At 36.7% G+C, this 22,897-nt stretch overlaps 1 protein-coding gene across 1 annotated transcript; it reads right to left on the bottom strand.

Annotated features, from left to right (window-relative positions):
• Positions 1-18,930: 18,930 nt before the first annotated feature.
• LOC140749235 (activity-regulated cytoskeleton associated protein 2-like) lies at positions 18,931-19,374 on the bottom strand. Its single transcript, XM_073082280.1, has one exon. It carries the CDS (start codon positions 19,372-19,374, stop codon positions 18,931-18,933), a length of 444 nt encoding a protein of 147 aa, XP_072938381.1.
• Positions 19,375-22,897: the final 3,523 nt, after the last annotated feature.

Below are 22,897 nucleotides of genomic sequence, written 5' to 3'. Positions count from 1 at the left end.
GGGGTTGATTTCAGAAGTTCATAGCCGGCAGTACTTAGCATGACATGGACTATACGCTCGTCATCTACTCCTATTTTATAAAAAATAAAGAAATAATTTTAAAATGGAATTTACACAAAGCGCTAAATACAATTATTTATAACTAAGCTAAATACCGTAAAACCAGGGTACCCTATGCATACTCGGTGGTCGATTGTAAATAAAAGTGCCCGTCCTGTGCCTTCCGAACAAATAATCGTTTTTCATCCCTTAAATGTATACAGGAATTTGTTTAATCTGGCAACGACCGGACACCTATTTGTGTAATCTCTTTTGGCCTTGTTTAAATAAATTGTTTTATTCGAATTTTACATCATATAACTGAACGAAATTTAAACAAAAACATAGAAAATTAAGCGCACACTTTTTGTTTTGTGTGCATTTTGGTGCTAAGTATAATAAAATAATCAATGAAACAATTATTTATCTAAATATATAAAACGCAAAGGTGACTGACTGACATAGTGATCTATCAACGCACAGCCCAAACCACTGGACGGATCGGGCTGAAATTTGGCATGCAGGTAGATGTTATGACGTAGGTATATTACTTTGTAACGCGAGCGGAGCCGCGGGCAAGAGCACGTTTGGGTATATTTTCTTAATAAAATTTAACATATAATATGGCGTCATTCTTTGGTCTAATTTAAATTAAATATCATAAGTTGAAGTAAAATTCTTAATATGTGAATAGTTATGATATTGGAATGAATACAAATTAGTTTAAACACAGTTGGTTGTAAACATGTACATATCCAGTTCATGGAACCCTTGACTACTCATGAATCCTATGAATCCTATGAGATGAAGGGCCTTAATGAATTGATTGATTGGGTCGGTTGAGGACCGTACCCAACAGTTAATACTTTGATGCCTGATCCCTTAGATACATGACAATGAAACTTCTACAATTTATAGGTTGAATTAATGAACGGAGTAATTTATCGTTGTAGATACATACTATAATACCTACATGTCCTACATAGATACGACCCTTAGTATGAGTTATTACGTTTTTACAAAAATGAAATAAAATAAAATAGAATAGAATAGACTAGAGGAGAGGAGAGGAGAGGAGTTTTTGTATTTGTTTACGTATTTCCTATACATTTCTAATCAGTCCTGATACGGAAATTTATGGACAAATACGTAAACAAATACAAAAACAGTCATTTTTGTAAGAACGTAAAACACTCATACTAAGGGTACAGATGACAGCAAATATTCATATAATCAAACTGTCTAATGAAATTTACAATAAAGCATGCGAAATATAATTATGTAACACATATTAGTAATGTGTAATATATACAATTATATACACACTTCTATTAGACTGATTAGCAAATAAATCCTAACATACTCTAATTTATTCTGTGCAGGTATTACAAAAACTGTAAAATTACCTGCTAATGCTTCTTTGTCTATCAATAATAATAAATTACGAGTAATTTCATATTTTTAGATAAAAGTCTTCGAGTCTTCAATGTGTAAATAGCCTTTAATAATATATGAAGGTTTTAGAACGCAATACATTTTTTACGATTCCAACACAAAAATAGAATATTTCGAAGACGCTCAAACTTTTGTCTTAAATTTGTGTAAACACATACACGTTTACATATTAGATAAGAGTGCTTACGTAGCCTATTTTACATTCGCTTCAGCGATGGAGATCATTTTTGAGAGGCGGGCAAATAAGGCGACGTGCTTCCAAAATGTGTTTGGCATCGCTCGCAGATGATGCAAATGTCGCAAGGCTTGCCAGCTTCAAGGAAGCTCGTTGCTTTATCTGATCAGAGTATGGTAGATCAATGTAAAATATAGCACGCGTTAAGTGTAGTGACGTAAGGTAAGGGTAAGGCTACGTAAATATTATGAGTAATCCTATTCTCTAATAAGAGTGTTAAGAGCAATTTAGGTAACATATTGAGGTGAAAAGTATTCCGATAAGCGTATTTTTATTGTGTAGAAACTAAACTTTTTTAAAACATAGGAGTAGCAATAGAGCATGCAGTCCACCTGATGGTAAGTGGCTATTGCCGCCCATGGACACCTGTTCAACCCACGAAACGATTATATATTCCTACCTAAGGTCTACCATAGATGCGCCTCGCTGAAGTATGTCCCCCTTACCAAACGTCATCATTTAATAAGAATGTTAAGCAATTCAGGTTACATGTTGAAGTTATAAAAATATTTCAATATATATATGTTTTTTTTTTATCGTGTAGTGACTAAATTTAAACGAATATATGTATAAAATTAAGTTGCACAGACATGATAAGTACGCAATTACTATTCATTCGTTCGAGTAATAAAATCCAATGCAATCGTATTTAAAACCTCAATTCAATGTTAAAAATATTTTTGTAAATTGTTTACGAAGGTAGAGTTTTGTTAAAAATTTCAATAATTGACTATTTTCACATTCTTCCATATTTAAATTTAAATTTGCATAATTAGTGAATATTCTAGTAAGATATTGTAAGACAAATTTATAAGTTAATTGACTGTATATTCCTCTAATATAGAGTAAACAAATACTACTATTAATTTATTTTCATCAACCTATTTCATTTATTTGATACCCTCATTACAATAATTCCAATAACTTTACGATATTGGGAGAGCAATGCGTTTGATAGAGCTAGATAGTGAAGCTCTACATAACAAAGCTTCTAATTAATTACCTTTTGTTTAATCAAATTCCACGTGGCTTGATAATACCTTCCATTAACATAATACCCGTGTATCAATTTCATGGTGGGAAGACAATAATGTCCTATATATTGCTTTGTTTCATAATACGCTTTGTAAATACATAGTGTATGTACACATTTCCATTTGGTTAATTAGTAAGCAGTATTTGTTATTTCAGATAACAGATAATCGGAAGGTGGTAGAACCCTTTGTGGTTCGACTCCGGCGGCACCACCGCCACACCTATTCCTACCTAATAACAGCAGTGTTAGGCGCTGCTGTGTTCCGTTTTGAAGGGTGTGGTAAGGGAGACAGACTTTTCCGAGGCGTTCCAGCTTAGTCCTCAGGGGTAGCGGCGCATCTGTGGCCGACCTCAGGTAGGAATATCTAATCCTATCTGGGGTTGATTACAGATGACCATGGGCGGCAGTAGCCACTTACCATCAGGTGGACTGCATGATTCTCTACTACTCCTATATTATAAAAAAAAAGTTATTTTTTTGATTGTAGAGACAGGCACTTTGGATCGGCGTATAGAGCCTGGTCAATATAGGGTTCAACTCGTTTATTTGTTCATATTAAAGTCTCAGTACTGTCTGAAATTCTTTCCCTACACTAAAGACTCCGAGAGGCCTCTGATATGGATTTTTGGAGGGAGGTATAGGTTAATGTTAGGTAAGGTTCTGATATTTCTTTATATTCTTTTTTTGATATTACATTTCCATGTTATAATGCCTCTGATGACTGCCAGGTTTAATAATTTATAACAACATAGTCTTCGATCGAAGAATATAGTTGACGACTTCATGTGCTATCCGGAGCAACGTGTGTATAAAAAATTAACTGAGACTTATTTTAAATAACATGCGAAGAAATTTATATGGTGCATGTCCAAAGCTCTACAAATAGTTTATCATACAGAAATTGCAATTACGAAACAATGTAGCCTTTGACTTTTCATATCAAAATGTGTTTTTCACTATCCAATTACGTTTCAAAACTACCAGCCGTAAAAAGTTAAGGTAATTCAGCACTTTGTTCGTTAATTTTGAATACTGGATATTCATGCAACTTACTTACATAACATCGTAATCAGATACTTTTTGAGTTAATGGTGGTACTTACATATTTAAAAAATCTATCTATATAAATATGGACCATTGTCTTTCGTTCGTTTAGGTAATTATCATAATTTTTTGTAAGGCCATAATTAACATATGGCAGTGATAGCCTAGTGGTTAAGATGCCTCTCGATCGAGGGGTCCGTGGTTCAAATCCCAGGCACCTCTGATTTTTCAACGTTATATGCGTATTAGAAATTAATTATCACTTGCTAAACGGTAAAGGAAAATATCGCGAGGAAACCTGCATACCTGAGAGATTTATAAAAAAAAACTCAAATGTGAAGTCTACTAATTCGCACTTGGCTAGCGCAGTGGACTATGGCCTGATCATTCTCGTTAAAAGAGGTGACCCGTGCTCAGCAGTGGAACAGTAATGGGTTGATGATGATGATGATAATTAACACACAAAAATTATATGGTGTAACAAATTCTCAACCACATTGGATACATTACATATTTACACAAAAATGTAAATAACTCATTCATTGAAATAAAAAATGAACTTACTTATCTCCTTATAATAAATAATCAAATAATAATTCCCATAAGAAAATGCGTCAAATTTCAATTTAGATTATTCTGTGAAATCCTTTACAGACACATTTCACTGTCAAATAATCTCCTATTTGCAAACATTTTACTGTTGTCTATGACAGGCAATTAATATCATAACAGTTGTGAAGTCAAAATGACCTTGTGGATGAAGCGGCAGAAATAATTAAGTGTATCCATGGAACTTGTTATAAATGGTAACATTTTTTTAATTTGTACGACAAAGGAAATTATTTTGAAGGTGAAAGTACCCTTTGTGGTTGTCCGGTGGCACAACCACTATACGAGTACCTTTTCTGTCTAATAACAGCAGTTTTAAGTGCTCGCAATAAGCATATTACTAATTGGTAATAGATGGTATAGTCCGCGTAAAACTGCTAGTCCGCTCTGAATATAGAAATGAATCGCGTGACCATAGTAAATTGTATGACTACACCTGCTCGCAACAACTTCAGAGCGGACTAAAAGTTTGGCGCCGCTATATAAGTGTGTTGTAAGTGAAACATAATTATTTGAGGCGTACTTAGTTGCGTTGCTGTGAGGCCAATCTCAGGTAGAAATGTAATCTTATCTGACGTTGGTTACTGTTGGCCCAGGTAGTGTCGCAGTTGATGCTGAATCCGCATTTCCTTATTTAAAAAATACTTCGTGATCAATAATTTGCATATTACACAGCTTTCTTAATAAGATTGTAAGACAAAGTCTTAGTTCGTAAACGTAAACGAAATCCTGAGATATAGTTTGAATGATGTACAAGGCAAAGATATATGGATTTGGTGTTACTTCAAGTCGAGCTCCAAAATAGGTAACTCTAATCCTATTTGGGACTGATACTGCTATAAGGCGATGATAAACGACTTCCTATTAAGTAAACTATATGATCATTTCATACTTTACTTTTAAAAGAAAAATAAGTTGGAAGTTGCATGCAGAAATACGAGTACATGGACATCAGTGACTACTCACTATTAATTCGTATGTATTTTACCTAAGAAAACGATAAATTAGGTGGGTACTCATACCTTAAGATAAACGACTCTTATTTCTGTATAAATCCTTTACTTTAAGTACGAGCTACGAAAACGGAAATATAGCATTTAAAAATTAATGGAGCGATCCATTTACGTAATTGTGGTGTCCTTTTGGGGCATGTCACACACATTGAGCATCTATGACGACCAATTAGTACGACAATGACATCATGAGGTACGGACGGTAATCTAATGAGACGGTGACATTCACAAAGCTTTGTGCTGTCAGTGAATTACGATCAACGGATCTGGCTTGCATTTCCAATTCACATAACCAAAAGGATACAGTGTGACAACATCCAATCAACTACGTCTCAATTTGACTGACCAGTTTCCATTAATTTAAATGTAGCTACGAATAAAATCTTTAACTTCTATTTTGAAATAAATGAATCCACAAAAAGATGCTATTCATAATCATTTTCTGCTAAATTAGAACTGAGCACGAATTTCTTGTTACAACGCAAGTGATAAAAATGTAACCAAACATTTTTATGAAATAGTTTCTGCTCAAAATCTAAGACACTGATTTAAAAATATAATATTCTATATGGGTACTTATGATTTGTCTATACGTGCGTCATCAGAGCTGAGAGATTAAAGGTCAAATTCTGCTCCGAAATCAGAAGTCAATTAAAAATGCTTATACAGTACCTATACGAATACATGTGAACGATAAAACTAAGTAAACAACTTAAAACGAATACAGCACGACGTAAGCTATAAATGCCTCAAATTGCAAAAGGCAACCTTTGCAAGTAACGAGATAGCAGTTCATGCAGTTCCCTAGTATTGCTTCATTGGAAATTCACAATCAGTTTCCAAGCGCTCGAATCAAAAAGACAAAATTTTAGCGAACAGTTTTCAACGTTTGTTTGTTACGGCAATCTTCTCTAGATTGCCTGGACTGATTTCTTTGACAACTTTAGAAATATTCTGACCTAGTACATTTACTGATGTGACATGTTATTTATTTAATTATGAACCTATTACAAAAAGAAAAGGCACAAAGGCGGATTTAACGCTATATAGCATTGGACACTCTGAGATCCAGGTTCTGTCCTCGGCCAAACTGACAATATTATTAATGAAGAATTTTGATATCTGACTCTCAAAGGTTCTTTACGAAATTGGCTAAGATAACAAAAAGTTATTTATACAACTAATTTTCTAATAAAATCGAATTCTGTGTAGACCGATATCACTCTGATATTATTGCAAATGATTTTCTCCAGTTGTACAGTCAGTTCCAAAAGTAGATGAACATATTAAGTTTCCAAAATACCTATACATCAAAGCATTCACAACTAGCATCGTAATTAGATGAACAACGAAATGCTCCAAAATGCTGAATATGTCACTGACATATCATATAATGACGTTAGCTATTTTGCATATACAATATTCACGCGTTAGTGTCAATCTACATTTTTTATTTATTTTTTATGTTATATAGGAGTAGCAGACGTTCATGCAGTCCACGTGATGATAAGTCTTTACTGCCGCCTATGAACATCAGTAATCAACCCCAGATAGGATTAGATATTCATACCTGAGATCGGCCACAGGTGCCGACTGAGGACTAAGCTGGAACGCCTCGTAAAAGTATGTCTCCCTTAACACACCCTTCAAACCAGAACACATCAGCCCTTAACGCTGCTGTTATAAGGCAGAAATAGTTGTGGCGGTGGTGCCGCTGGAGTCGAACCACAAAGGGTTCTACCACCTCCAAAACCTACTACCTACTTTTGACACTTTACGATTTTCATCTGATTACGATGCGAGTGGTGTTCAACTATTTATAAACGCTGGATATTTTTGAAATATTCATGTGTTCATATTCTTCTGAAGCTGACTGTACATAAATAACATTGTTGATAGAGACCCAGGTGCGTGATATCAGATCTGATGATCAAATACAATTAATTACATCACAGTGCCTGAAACCTAACACTGCGGTTCTATCGATTTAACCAACGTTTGATTACATAGGTATTGAATTTCTATAACTATTCTAACTGTTATAACAATCAATAAACTATGCATAAATCTGTAGTATTTACAAGTAAATTTGTGTTAGTTAAAATAACTTCTAAGATGTGTGTCTTAGTTATTATGTATTTATCCTAAAAAATATGTAAGGAAATTTCACTAGTACCACAGTATAAGGTATATCCTTACACAAAAAAATGTACCTAGTACTTTCTCAATTTTATAAATGAACGTAAAAGTTCGTTTCTAAATTGCCTCGAATCAAACGTAGCTTGTTTCAAAACTACAGGTACATTATAGTAGAATGAAAAGTTATCGAAAATGCCTTCAAGGTTCCAAATGTACCTACTAAATCAGTAAGTTCAAGTTGCTACGAAATATAACAATAAATTGAACTTCAATAAAGTTTCCTTAGAATTTCAGCTAACTCGCTTTAAAGAGTAAATTTATACGACAAACATAAATAATAACGTATGAAATATTTCCACAGGTCGTTTCGTGAATGTGCAGAATTGAAGTGAATGTAATGCTTTATAGTATTTTCAAGTTCTATTTTGTGTTGTTTTGTATACAATGCAAGTTGGTAGAACGCTTTGTGGTTCGACTCTGGAGGAACCACGGTCACACCTATTTCTACCTAATAACAGCATTGTATCTAGGGTTGATGACAGATGTCGATGGGCGGCAGTAGCCACTTATCATCAGGTCGACTGCATGCTCGTCTGCTACCCCTATATTGTAAAAAAAAAAACATTAAGATAAGTCTCTCATTACTGAGAAGATTACAGAGCCCTTGGTGGTTCAACTGCGAAGGCACTTCTTAGAGTTATCAATGTATTTTAATGAATATTTAAAATGTTTGTCTTATTGAGGGGTAACCGAAAGCCCCTGTACTTTAACCCCTGCATGCGACATCATGCTTTGAGGACTGAATGAGAATGCTTCATCCAAGGGAAATAAGACATCACCACGCCCATTTATGCACAGACACGCAATTCTAGCTAGAAATAGAATTGTTTGACATTTCATCTCCAGCTTATTAGAAATTCATTCAGCGCGAAACCAAACAAGATGTTTGTTTGTCTTTTCGTGATTTGCATACGAGGCAGCTAATGAGTAATGGCGGAATAACATCTAGCTGTAATATAATTATGTATATTCCTACAGTGTTTATATTAGGACAATTTTTAACTTTACGCTTTCATAAATACAACCGAGTTCGACTTGATCTTCTGTGATAATGAAAGATTTTGTTTTATAAGACAGGAGTAGTTTTTGAGGTGGTATAACCCTTTTTGGTACGACTCGAGCGGCATCACCACCACACCTATTTCTACCTAATAACACCCGTGTTAGGCGCTGCTGTGTTCCGGTTTGAAGGGTGTGGTAAGGGAGACAGACTTTTCCGAGGCGTTCCAGCTTAGTCCTCAGAGGTAGCGGCGCATCTGTGGCCGACCTTAGGTAGGAATATCTAATCCTATCTGGGGTTGATTACAGATGTCCATGGGTGGCAGTAGCCACTTACCATCAGGTGGACGGCATGCTCGTCTGCTACTCCTATATTATAAAAAAAAGTAACGGACCTTGGACCTTGCAGTCCACCTCATGGTGGACACTGATGCTCATGTCATGAATGTGTACAACTAACACTGTATAGACCAGGTTTTAGGTGATCAATAGTGTTGGTCACGGACGCGTTGCCATTCTTAAGGCTAAGACAGTTACCTCCAGTCCACCTTACGTAAATATGGTTATGCACGTTCAAAAGGAATTCTAAATAGAAAACTTTGAATAAAGTTATATTAATTTGAATAAAGACTTAGTTATAAGTACGTGTAGCTATAGTTTAAAATAAGAAAATATCGACCTAAAAACAGCATCTGTATTGCTGAGGACGTCAAAGGAATCGACTAAGAAATGAAATGAATCATCGTTCTAAAAACAAAAATTGAAGTTATTAACCTACTTCGCGATCTTCCTTTTACATAAATTTTAGAAAAGTTCAAAGTTCACGATTAGAATGTGAATACAAACGTAAACATTGACTTATTCGAAAGCTCAGTTTTTTAACCTGCCTTTAGTGTCAATGTATATTGGGTTCACATCTTATTTCGATGTTCCGTTACTTAAAATATTGATACCCGTATGTTGACCTCCGGTTATTCACATTTCAGTCTATGAAAAGGACAATGATATGAAAAGAATTGACTATGTATTTTTCGCATACTTTTTGCATACAAATTGCGAACACGTCTTGTGTGCTAAGTACGTTTGTGAATAGAATATAAACGCGAAATTTCAGAAAAATATATTGGCATGACAGCAAAACCTAGGAACTTATGACATTACCAAATACTCTCATAAATTGCTTTTGATTATTAATTAATCATTATATGGCAATTTTAGATGGTTTATTTTACCTTTGATTTTATCTTTTTTAAATATTTAATTTTAATTTAATTGTAAATTAGAAATTAAATAATTTATAATTTTTTTCTTGTTATTTAGTTATAAATTTATTATTCTCGTTTTAACATAATGAATGAACGATCATTATATATAAAGATATTAGAAGCCAATTTCTACAATTCATACTTGTTTCCAAGGAAAATACTCGTAAGTAATAAACAGTTCTAGGAATTCTCTATAACTGTATAAGTTTGAAACGTCTATACTGCCCTGCTAAGCGCAAAAGCGGTATCTCAAAAAAAATCGTAAAATTGATTTTTATGCCATCGGATAGCTTTAAAAAATACGCATCTACTGGACTAAGCCATTTAGCACTATCTTGTTCAAAACGTATGAAAAAACCTTAAGAAAGATTTTTCTATCTCAGTTTTACCATATATCACTAAGGGTGTTAGAGGTATATTAATATTACGTAGGCAACCAGCCGCAAATTTAAATATCGCTAAAATTCTTAAATAAATACACAACTTTTGCTTAGCCGATAAGCGGTAAGTAGGATGAGTAAAATCAGTAATGAGTTACCGCTATAATGCTTAGTATTTTAATGCTTGCATAATACGCAAATTGTTTTGAATTAGTGAGATACGGTTGCAATAGCAAAATTAAATTAGCCCTTATGGTTTTACTGGATAAGATCGAATTTCTAATACATTTTACAGTGATTTATCCCTGCCCTTGGCAAATTCGTTCGCAAATTCGTGTCATAACTTGTTTGTTTTTAACACGCTTTTATTAGCTTCAGACGTATGTATGTTGGTATGTTGGTATGTTAGTATGTAACGGAATCTTTGAACATGATTTTAACCCCCTTCAAAACGTCGGATTAACTCGAAATTTGGCATACTTATTAAGGACCGATGACAATTCAATATTTTAAACATTAATAGTTTTGTACCATTGTCCTTATCAACATCCTCTGGATTAACGATTTTCGAGGCGAGATTTTTCAAACACCTTCAGCAAAGTTCATCGCAACTTTAGATTGCAAATAATAATTATTGCTATTTAGTTTCAATAGGCGTAACTTTTATATCGTGATTTTTAGTTTAGAAAATAATAATGTTATTTCCCTATAACTCAAATGTTCTGAAACATATCTATAATGCGCTCTTGTAGAATGATTTTTAGGATTCCGTACTCAAAGGTTAAAACGAAACCCTCTGCGGTCTGTTCGTCTGTCGTTGGGCTTTATCTCTTAAATCGTAATAGATAGACACTTGATTTTTTTACAAACGATGAATAATGGTGGTCGCTATAACGAGAAATACTAAAAATTAATAAATAATTATAGTTCAAAAAACTAAAAAACACGCTTTTATGATAAAATCAACTAAAAAGTAGAAAATAATTTTCAATCTAAGAATCAATTAAGGAACAGTAAATAGTATAATTGTGGAAAAAGTGTGGGGTGCTTTTCGAACCTGATAAATGGAGCACCCCACACTTTTTCCACAATTATACTATTTACTGTTCCTTAATTGATTCTTAGATTGAAAATTATTTTCTACTTTTTAGTTGATTTTATCATAAAAGCGTGTTTTTTAGTTTTTTGAACTATAATTATTGTTGTGAAGAGGTCATGATATTTGTGCAAAACGCCGACAAGATTGTCATCAAATATTTTGAATCCGGCCACACCTTTATGTCAGCTGATAGTTTCCATCATAGGGTAGAGCTGTCCATAAAACGCATGAAAAACAAAATTTATGATTTCGCAGATTTTTCTCAGGCAGTTAGCACTGCAGGAAAAAATGTAAAACTTAAAGAGATGAACATGCAAGACTTTTATGACTGGGATGATTATACCACACAATATGCACTGTCTCGAATTAAACCGCGTCCATATGTCAGCGAAATGGTTGAAGTTGAAGTTAAAAGAGGCAGTTTTGATATCACCTACAAAACAGGATTCGATCAAAATGCAATTACTGCTAGCATTATAGGAAAAAAAATTTTAAAAAGTCATGTCTTGCCTCCACCAAAAAAGAAAACTGCTCCGGAAGGAATTTCAAGAAACAAAAAAGAAAATATTTTGAAATCTTTTCAAAATATAATACCACAAAATAGAATGTCCTTTTGGAGAGAACTCCCTACTTTTGACTACTAAAATTCCTTCCAAAAACCGTTTGTTTTTAAATATTTTTTTATGTAATTTCAAATTTTAATAATAAAAAAACGTTATATATATACTTTAATTGTTTTTTTTTTCAAATAATACATATTTTATTCGATAGAAAATACATTCCTTTTTGTATACACACATGTTTGAGAAGAGCTAACGAAAAAGCGGTATCTCAATTTTAATTCTATAGTTTACTAAGCGGTGTAACCGTATCTCATGAATAAAGTACATTATTATACATTTTTGATAATTTAACTAATGTGATAACAAATACACCCTATATAATATATAAATAATATTTAACAAATAAAAAAAACTATACATAAAGTATATATATAACTATTTTTACATAACTTCAATTATCTCAAAACTCGCTTTCTTTGAGTTACCGCTTTTGCGCTTAGTTGGGCAGTATACTAAGCCGACGTTTCATATCACAGACGGAATATCACAGATACCGGTCCATGTTATCCGAAAGTGTCGTTAATTAATAAGCTTTATCATAAACCACACTTGCAGACTGTCGCCGTCTGTTAGCAACGGTACCCTTACCATGAGTTTACAAAACATTCCACAATTTTACGTTACGTTTACTCAATCCATTATTCTGTTTCGTTTGCTGTAAACGTAGCAATAAGTAAGTGCTCAAGTCTTTTTGTCTGCCTCACATGTTCGTAAAAAATAGAGACAAAACATAAAGCGCCATTTTGTCAATTTAGACATTTAATGTTACGTTACTGACACTATAGTTCTGATACAATCCGCTAGGGGCGGTGATTGAAATTTGTACGGGCAAATACGTAAACAAATACCAAAACAGTCATATTTGTCGAAACGTAAAAACTCATGGTAAGGGTACTGATGACCGACCATGGTAGTCGACATAAACTGCTGTACATGTATTGACTCACTGTCTCTCGTGTGCCTGTGTCTGTCACTCACCTTAGTCATAATAATTTATGAATATTATTGCAAATGCCGTGATACTAAACCGCTAAACCGTTAATAAAAGACCGTTTTCATACTAATTTAACTTTCTATGATATACCGCTACCAAAGATATAATAACGATTTATTTATGGAGAGAAACTACGTGCTTTAGTTCATTTGTATTTTTAATAGAAATCTACGAGATAATAAGCATCCCTGTTTAAAACTGTAGCATTTTAAATGACCATAGTACTAATTTGTACTGAGAATAATGTTATAATTTACCACTTCTAGGCACTGATCTGTTCACAGAATGAAAATAATGTGGATTGATAGACTCCACATAACTATGAGGTATTCTTTTATGTTTTATCTTTTTAGTCTTTTAGTTTTCCTCACAAAATTTTCCCGATTCACCGTTAAAGCACGTTATAATTAATTTCGAAAAATCAGAGGTAATATGAGATTTCTTCTCCTGAGCCCGACCCCTAGATATTAAATTTACCATTAGACTTTCACTGCTCTTTACAAAAATAATGCTTTTAAAGATAAGATTAAGATAACCCTAAATATTACTGTTTCTTATAAACCTTGTGTATTTCTACCGTCTGCGTTGAAGTTCACACTGAAACAAAGTAAAAGTTTACTTAAATTTATATTCAAGACAAGAACCTCCTTAAAAGCAAAGTATATACCTGCCATAATGTATTCTGCTAACACAATATTGTTCTGAATTTATTGTGGCTTAATATTACAATAATGAAAATATTAAAACAATGTATTGCTAAATATTATGGTAGACTCTTCTGAAAACTACTTTTGATTGTATTTTTTATTTATTAATAACACGTGAAAGCTCTCTTCATTTGGAGGAATATTGTAAGTAATGTATTTTGATTCATTTATTTTTCATTTACCCTGTTTTTATGATTTATACGAGTATATGTCGGGGGCAGGTCTAGGCGTTGAAAGCGGAGGATGTAATACCAGATGCTGGCGGCACCTGCACCGGACGACATTCCTTATCGCCTTATGACCCATCTACCTGATTACTTTACCTGCTCTTCCTATAAAAAGGGTTGAAGCTCTTGCACTCTTGCACTTGCATCAGCACGCATTTGGTTTGGATGCGTCTCGGTGCACGGATCGCTGTCTGTTTCAACAGACTGTCCTAGCCCTCGCTATGGTTATTTTGCTATATAGTAGACTTACTGACTATGATAACTAATTTTATTAAATAATGCGATGCCATATACTTGACCGACTGAATATGATAACTAATTTTATTATTACTGAATTACTGACTAACGTGTCCCTTTAATGTCCTAATCATCTTTTCCCTACATATACTTTTTCGCTATACTCTTCTGTGTACATTGTAGTTATGTAACCAATGTTTTCTATGGGCTAGTAAATGGAAACAAATGGCCAAAATATAAAGTTGATGTTTATTCAAAGATGAAATATTAATAACAATAAACAATAATATAATAGAAAGACGCGAGTTCTACGACCGGTGAGTCAGAATAGGCGTTCGCGGTAGCGATGCACCGTACGGACACAACCGACGCAGTACAAGCCGAGTAGTCTGTTTGTTCAACCACCGTTCCGTTGCGGATGCGATGGAAGCGCAAAGCAGACTGCCGGGACCTGCGCCGGCGCGGTTATTTATAGGCGCGAGGTGTGCATGTGTGCGTTGAGACACGGCGTGTGCTAGTAGGGATGCGTAAGTGACGCGTTTGCAGATGCTACATCCTCCCCCTCTGGATACGAAGGCGTCCCGACGAGTAGACAGTCAGAGAAGTCATCTAGGTTGCAGTTTTCCTGGGTCGTCCCCGTCCTCGTTTTGGTTGCATGACAGCGTGGGCAAGTTTTGGCTTGGCTGGTCGTCCTCTCTTCTTCAAAGGGCGTACTGGTAAAGGCAGCGGATGTGCGCGTCCTTGATATGGGGTCAAGGGAGATGTGTGATATACACCAATCGCTTCACCGGGGTTGGCAGGATCTGTAAGGACATAAGAAGAGGCACCATGTTGTTTAAGGATGGAGTAAGGTCCATCGCGTCGAGGACATAATTTGGCGCTTAATCCTTGAGCAGACTTGCTAACTGCATGGGTGTTCGTCAAGACAAGGTCTCCAGGTTTGTAGCCAGGGTCCCTTCGTCTAGACTTGTCTCCTATTTCCTTTCTGCGTTCTTCCTTATCCTCTCTGATTTCACGTGCTCTTTTAATGGTATTCGCAAGCAACAGGATTTTAGGCGTTATTTCTGATACAAAGTTCTCGGACAATGCGATTTGTCGTAAATCATGAGCATTATCATCCGGTGTCCGAAGTTCTCGACCGAACGTCAAATATGCTGGAGTGTAGCCTGTAGTAATGCTGTTCACGGTATTCATCGCGAATCGTATACTAGGCAACTTTTCATCCCAACTGGCATGGTCATCTTCTACTAGAATGGCGAGTTGAGTTTTCATATCCCTATTTTTCCTTTCTACTGGGTTTGCTGCAGGGTGGTACACTGGCGTAAACATGTGCTTAATGTTGAGACAATAGGTAAGCTGCTGCATCACAGCACTCACGAATTGTGGTCCATTGTCACTAATGAGTCTTCGAGGAATACCATAGCGCAGGAAGACTTCATTTATTAAAATTTTAGCACAGTTCTCAGCGGTAGCCGTTTCCATAGCAAACAGTTCAATCCAACTAGTAGCAATATCTTCAATTATAAAGATCCAAGTTCTACCACTGGATGTACTTGGTAATGGTCCAAACAAATCGAAGGCAAGCGTTTCAAATCGCTGGTTAACCGGAGTTGTTTGCAGTAATCCAGCTGGTTTCATGTTCGAGGGCTTGTAACGTTGACAGGGTATGCACCTTTTAACGTAGGCATCGATATATTTCCTCATTCCCTTCCAATAATATCGCTTAGAGATCCGCTGGTAAGTTTTGTCAGCACCGTAATGTCCAGCTAATGGGTCATCATGGTACACGTGCAGTACATTGGCCCATTCATGTTGTGGAACTACAAGTTGAGCTTCTTCAGCGTCTCCAGTGGGATTGTATCGGTAGAGCAGCCCGTTACTCATGATATAACCTTTACCACTCCAATAAACAGCATTTTCAGTTTTTTCTACGTTCTCTAACGCCGTTACAATGCTGAGTATTTGCTGATCTTTTAGCTGCTCTGCTCTTATCTCAGAAGAGGGACGCTTCGGCATATCTATAACGACACTGCAAATTCCACAATTATTGACAGTTTTCTCATCACATATGGGTCTAGAAAGAGTATCGGCAACCACGTTCGTTCTACCCGGAGAATACTTAATAGTAATGTCGTAAGCCTGTATCTGTAGAGCCCATCTCGCTAATCGGCCAGTTGGGGACCGTAGAGCCATTAACCACTTCAAAGCCTGATGATCTGTCACCACTATGACTGGTAGACCCTCTATGTATCCGCGGAACTTCGAGATGGCCCAAACAACAGCAAGAGCTTCTCTCTCGGTGGTGGAGTAATTCCTTTCAGCCGGGTTCAATAATCTGCTGGCATATTCCACAGGATGCTCGTCTTCACGCTCCCCCTGGACTAAAACAGCTCCAAGTGCATAGTTGCTAGCGTCCGTTTTAATAATATACGGCTTAGTCTCGTCGGCCTGCCGAAGTACTGGAGCGGTAGTGAGACGCGTTTTCAACTCCTTGAAGGATTCTTCTTGTTCTGTGGTCCAGTTCCAGGTTGCTTTCTTCTTTGTAAGTCGGCTGAGTGGCTCGCTGAGTCTTGCAAAGTTGGGTATGAAACGCCTATACCAAGAACACGTTTGCAAGAATTTCATCAGGTGCTTGAGATTAGTCGGGGCTGGATAATCAAGTATGGCTGTTATCTTTTCAGGGTCAAGCTTCAAACCATCAGGGGTAATTAGGTGACCCAAATACTTAATCGTTGGACGGCAGAATCTGCACTTACTGTAATTAACGTGTAGATTGCACTCTTTCAATTTAGTTAAGACCCTCGCGAGATCTTTCAAATGTTCTTCAAAGGAAGTGGAGAATATTAATATATCATCCAAGTAAGCTAGCATTTTTATGTCTTCCAGGCTAACTTTCACTCTGTCAATCAATCGCTGGAAGGTCGAGGGCGCATTACGGAGACCAAATGGCATACGTTTAAATCGATAAACTCCAAATGGTGTTATAAACGCCGTCTTGTTCTGATCTTCGTTTTTTATTTTAACTTGCCAGTAACCAGCTCGCAAATCTAGTGTAGACATAAACGGAGTTGGTTTAGCTGCATGCAATAGATCATCTATTCGGGGAATAGGATATATATCTGGAACAGTTATTGCGTTAAGTCTGCGGTAATCGACGCAGACACGTACTGATCCGTCCTTCTTTGGTACCATGACGACAGGGGCAGACCAAGGTGAGTTGCATGGTTCTATGACGTTTTCTTTTAACATCTTCATTATTTCCTCTTTCAGTAACTTTAACCGAGGTGGCGAGAGACGGTATGGTGGCACTGAAATAGGATTATGGTCGCCGGTGTCAATACAATGTTCCGCCAAATCTGTCGGCTCTTGACTTTCTCCAAAAGCTTCCTGGTTGTCCCATAAAATTTTAATTAATTGGTCTCTCTGCGATTCATTTAACGTTTCAGATATAATGTCACTTACGGATATAGAACATATGTCAACGTCATCACTGCCCTCACTTGGAAAGAGCTTCTTTGAGTGCGGAGATAACGTCACTTCTGATTCCTGGAAGATTATCTGGGCATCTTGGTACATATAGTCCATGAAACTGGGTGAATATCCATCAAATAAGGTTTTAGGTCGTTTCGGTGAAGGCTCGAGCGGTATAAGACGATAGGGAACAGTATCGCTGGCTCCCCTCTCCGGTAGTGCTGGCTCTAGGTCCTCTCGCGAACAGCCTGGCATTCTTAAATCCATTGCTGCACATGCACTGGGCTGTGGTAAGGCGGCTTCCCTCGTATTGTCTCCATGTATTATCACCTGATCCGGAGAAGAAGCAGGGAGCGGAGAGATAAATTCAAATGGCTGAATTTCTTCTAACACTCTTCGACGTGTGGGGCTCGAAAAGGGCGTCGTTTCTACATGTGCACTAGAAATTTCATTTGCATCTTCTTCAAGCAAGTCGTACAACACTTCAGGCTCGTCAACGAAGTACCAATTCATTTGCGGGATGTTCAGTACCATTCCTGCGTCTTGGATAAATCCTACTCCGAGAAGTGTGCGTGACTCTCGCGATTCAGGGAATATGATGAAAGTGGTAGGTATCACGCGGGAACAGAGGCTGACCGGTACTTGCACACTCAGCACTGTACGGCGCGTACTGGCACCATCCGCCAATGTAACACCTACCTCCTGTTGGGTAAAAGAAAAACCAAGCTTCTTCAAACATTGGAATAACTCGTATGAAGCGACACTTGTCTTTGCACATGAGTCAATGTAGGCCGTTCCAACAATCTTACCCACGCCGATACCGATTACGGGTCTAGGCCTAGCATCGGTCTTTGTATTGACCGCGCAAAAACTAATATCTTGCTTTCCTTGTGTAGCAGTGGGGAGGCTCTTAGTCTTGGAGCACGTTGGACATTTCGATCTTACAACGCCCAACGTGCCGCATCCGTAGCAAGAGAACTTAGGTTGGGATGGTGAAGGGGCCTGAGTGCCACTTGCAGTGTACCTAGTACTAACCGAAGGTCCGGGTACAGAATTTTCTTCTGCCTTCTGCTTCTTTCGGCATGACTCTATAGAGTGTCCCGGGAACCTACAATAGGCACACCTTTGCTTCTTTCCCACAGTCTTAGTCCTTCCTTGAGTCTCGGATTGCGTCATTTGGGGTTGTTTCTCTTCTAATAACTGCTCAATGCTACGAGCAGTGTTGAGTAATGCATCGAAATTCTGCACTGAATCCCTGGAGATCCTTTCTCGGATATTCAGATTTATTTGACCGTAAATCATGTCAATCTGCTGGGATTCCGAGTGACTTGGTTCCGGTAACTGTGCAAAGAGGGCTCGTTTTTTGCGATGAATACCTCTGTTAACTCCTCTTCCTTCTGGTTAACGCCGACAATGTCTTGATAAATTTGGTAAGCTGGTCTTCTTGGTGCAAATGCATGGCGTATCCGTGCTTGGAAATCAGTCCAGTTTGTCACTTGTTCCTTAATACCATTCCACCAAACAGCTGCTTCTTCCTTCAAAATTAGAGGAATACTTCTGAGAGCATCTTCATCGTCTACGTGTTCCACTAATTTAAACGTCGTTGCTGCAGCGAGGAAAGTCTCGACGACGTCGGAATTCCGAGTACCATTAAAATACGCTGTGCACGAAGCGAATGACCCACGTCGTTGCCCGCCAATAACTGATAACAGTTTTTCAAATTGGTCATTTGATAAGTTCATGGTGTCTTTATTCTTTTCTTCTTTAATTTTCTTATGTATGTTTTGCTTCGGGCTTGCTCTCTTCCGGGCCTTTACGTTGAGCGCCAGTTTTGTAACCAATGTTTTCTATGGGCTAGTAAATGGAAACAAATGGCCAAAATATAAAGTTGATGTTTATTCAAAGATGAAATATTAATAACAATAAACAATAATATAATAGAAAGACGCGAGTTCTACGACCGGTGAGTCAGAATAGGCGTTCGCGGTAGCGATGCACCGTACGGACACAACCGACGCAGTACAAGCCGAGTAGTCTGTTTGTTCAACCACCGTTCCGTTGCGGATGCGATGGAAGCGCAAAGCAGACTGCCGGGACCTGCGCCGGCGCGGTTATTTATAGGCGCGAGGTGTGCATGTGTGCGTTGAGACACGGCGTGTGCTAGTAGGGATGCGTAAGTGACGCGTTTGCAGATGCTACAGTTACTTATTACCTACATCTACTTTATACCACATCTTTTAGTACTTCATGTTATAATTTGCGTTGTTGATTCCTAGATTTTTAAGCACATATATACACATATAGCAATATATCATCATTATTTCTAGTAGAAAGACAAACGGCATTTTTCACAGGATTTTCACTAATGACTGCTCAATAAATAATGATATCTCTAACTTACGCTGTTTAAGCAGTTTTCCCCAAATTCCATAACATTTATCTACGCCCCTATTCACCGTAACGTAACGATATCAATTACATTCTATTACAACTTTAGCACCCCTCCTTCCATATCGGTGGTCATCATCATCAACCCATTTCTCTTAGATTGGTGAGCACGGGTCTCTTGGATTAGAAAGGTTTAAAAGCCTAAACTTAACTTATATACTTAACTTTATAAATTAATTAGCATTTGATAAACGGTGAAGGAAAACATCGTGAGGAAGCCTGCATACCTGAGAGATTTGTAATTATGAGAGGAGACCCGTGCCCAGCAGTAGGACAGTAATGGGTCGAAGATAAAAGCCTAAGCTTTAAATATATCTTTAGAACAAACTAACCAAGTGGCCCTCGGTAAACTTTATTGTGCACGTTTAATAAATAATTTTCAGGCTTACCAAAGTTAGCATAACTTTTTTTGAGACCTACGGTATAGTCAAAGAATGGCCTTAATGCTTATTGGCATTCTTTCTATATTGCTCAATATAACTTGAAATTGAGATATTGCACCAACTAAAAACTGACAAAAATACGGAAAATAAATAGTACTTAATAAAATATGCAACTATTTTTTTCATGGGTAAAAAAAAAATAATTTACTGTTCCGTAGAAGAGATGAAATATTACAGACTTTGAATTCAAATTTTCTACATTAGAAGCCAACAATTGTACCACTAAATAATTTCGCTTTTCGTAAATTAATATGCGAGTAGGTGTACACAGAACACATAAATAATGTTAATCGTACCGATCATAGTTTTTTGTTGTTAAAAACTTAATATACATATATTAAGTTCGACGTGGACGTTGGACCGGTTCCAATACGTACGTAGTTTTCGGTCAGCGTTCAACCATTGATTCCATATTCGGTTGTCCCGTCTCCGTAATCTATTTTACGAATTTATAGCACTACTGAACGAGGAGTTTTAAATATTCAGTTAATTCAGCAAGTTAATGACAAATTCGTCGCCCATACAAGAGACACATTAAATAAAAATGTGTGAAAAGCACTATTAGGAACTATTAGGAACTATTCATAAAAATAAAATGTTGTGTATCGTATGTTTTCGAGTACGATTGACCCAACTACATAAATATATATAACGCCACACCAAAAAGTGGCAAATTATGAGGTCATTTAGATGTAACGATACTTAATCATATGGTATTTAATTATATTCGAAATTAATAAACGTTATTGTCGCAGTCGTGTAAATGGAATTTTAATACTACATCATAACTAAAAATTTTATTTATGTGAATAATTGTTTAGTCCTCTATAACATAGCAAAACAAGGAGCATAATTTAAAGGTAAATGCAAATAAATTAATGTTGGGTAAACGTCATATAACCTTATCATTTATCATTTACCAACATAATAATATTTTACCACTAGCTAGATGAAGCAAGTGCAGAAGTGCGAGCGACAGATATGTATCTGTCGCTCACAGTAGAACTTACATATTCAAACGACATGCAGAGATCGCATTTTAAACTCGGCGTGTATCGGAAGTATTCTGCAGTCTCGCGGGAAAAGAATTTGCATGATTGGATGAGGCATAATGCACTCCAGCGCCGCGGCGTTTCATTGATTTGAATAATTTAGAAGCGCATTGACAGACAGGCTGCATCTATTTCAAAGCACGCAACATTCAATCTTGTTTATGAAGTTATGAGTAGTGGAATTGGAAAAAAAAGAAAAAAATATCTGTATTTTTAGAAGAATATCGCGTAAGAGACATTTGTATTGATTAATTTTCAAGCTGGGTATATGTTTTTCCTTTTTTTGACAGTGGTATCGTAAAGTGGCATCACACGTTTGGTTCGACAGGGAAGACACCAACCTACCTACCTATATCGCTGGAAATCTTCTCGGATTCGTTGGAAAGGTGTGTATTCCTTCCTCCTCCTCGTCCTCTGGAGTGTGGAGGTGGAGGAGGAAGATTCATCTGTGTTTATCTTCAGGTAGAACCTATGTGAAACCTGGTTTACATGGAGCTGTCTATGGGTGGCTACCTACCATCAGGTAAGCTTCATAATAATTTGCTACTTCAAGTAAAATAAATAAACATAACAATAAGCTTAGAAATTGGTTATTATTTTATAGTACCAGACTTCCAATATTTATTCATTTCTGCTTATACACTGTATTGTATACAAAAGAAAAAGAGCACTGTAATATTATAAATTTCAAAACTAATAAGCTAAAGTTCGTCTCGTTATATTCGGAGAACTGCAAAACGAAATTAGTTTTCAATAAGAATGAAGTGGAAGTTAATATTTTTCAAACTGTCGTTGCTAAGTGGGGCGCTTTGAGCCCGTAGGGCGCGTCTTATTAAAGTCACTTATTGAAGTGATAATGAAGGAGTCGACTTCGTCTGTCTAACGGCGTGGATTCCCGCTGGGTGTTTATATTCCATTATACCTGCATCTACGAAATCCTAGTTAGTAAAATTTATCTTACATTAAACATTACGATTAATATGAATACGGAGGAATTAATACTTTGAATGTGGTAGGACCCGTTGTGGTCCGACTCGAGCGGCACCACCGCCACACCTTCACTGCTTCATAACAGCAGTGTTAACCACTGCTATGTTCAAGTTTGAAGGCTGTGGTAAGGAAGACATACTTTACCGAAGCGTTCCAGCTTAGTCCTCAGGGGTAGCAGCGCATCTTTCGCTGACCTCAGGTTACCATCAGGTGGACTGCATGCTCGTCTCCTACTCCTACATTATTTATTATTTATTTACTAATGTAACTTACAGGACTTGTAATGACGGTGTGACACTTTTCCTAAGCAGCACGTTATGTAGTAGTTAGAG

This window comes from Epargyreus clarus, unplaced genomic scaffold, assembly GCF_041222505.1.
Source record: "Epargyreus clarus isolate Ecla_fem2 unplaced genomic scaffold, WU_Ecla_fem_2.2 ptg000017l, whole genome shotgun sequence".
Lineage (NCBI taxonomy): Eukaryota > Metazoa > Arthropoda > Insecta > Lepidoptera > Hesperiidae > Epargyreus > Epargyreus clarus.
Note: the sequence above shows the minus strand (reverse complement) of the source record. Positions and strands in the feature narration are given on the sequence as shown.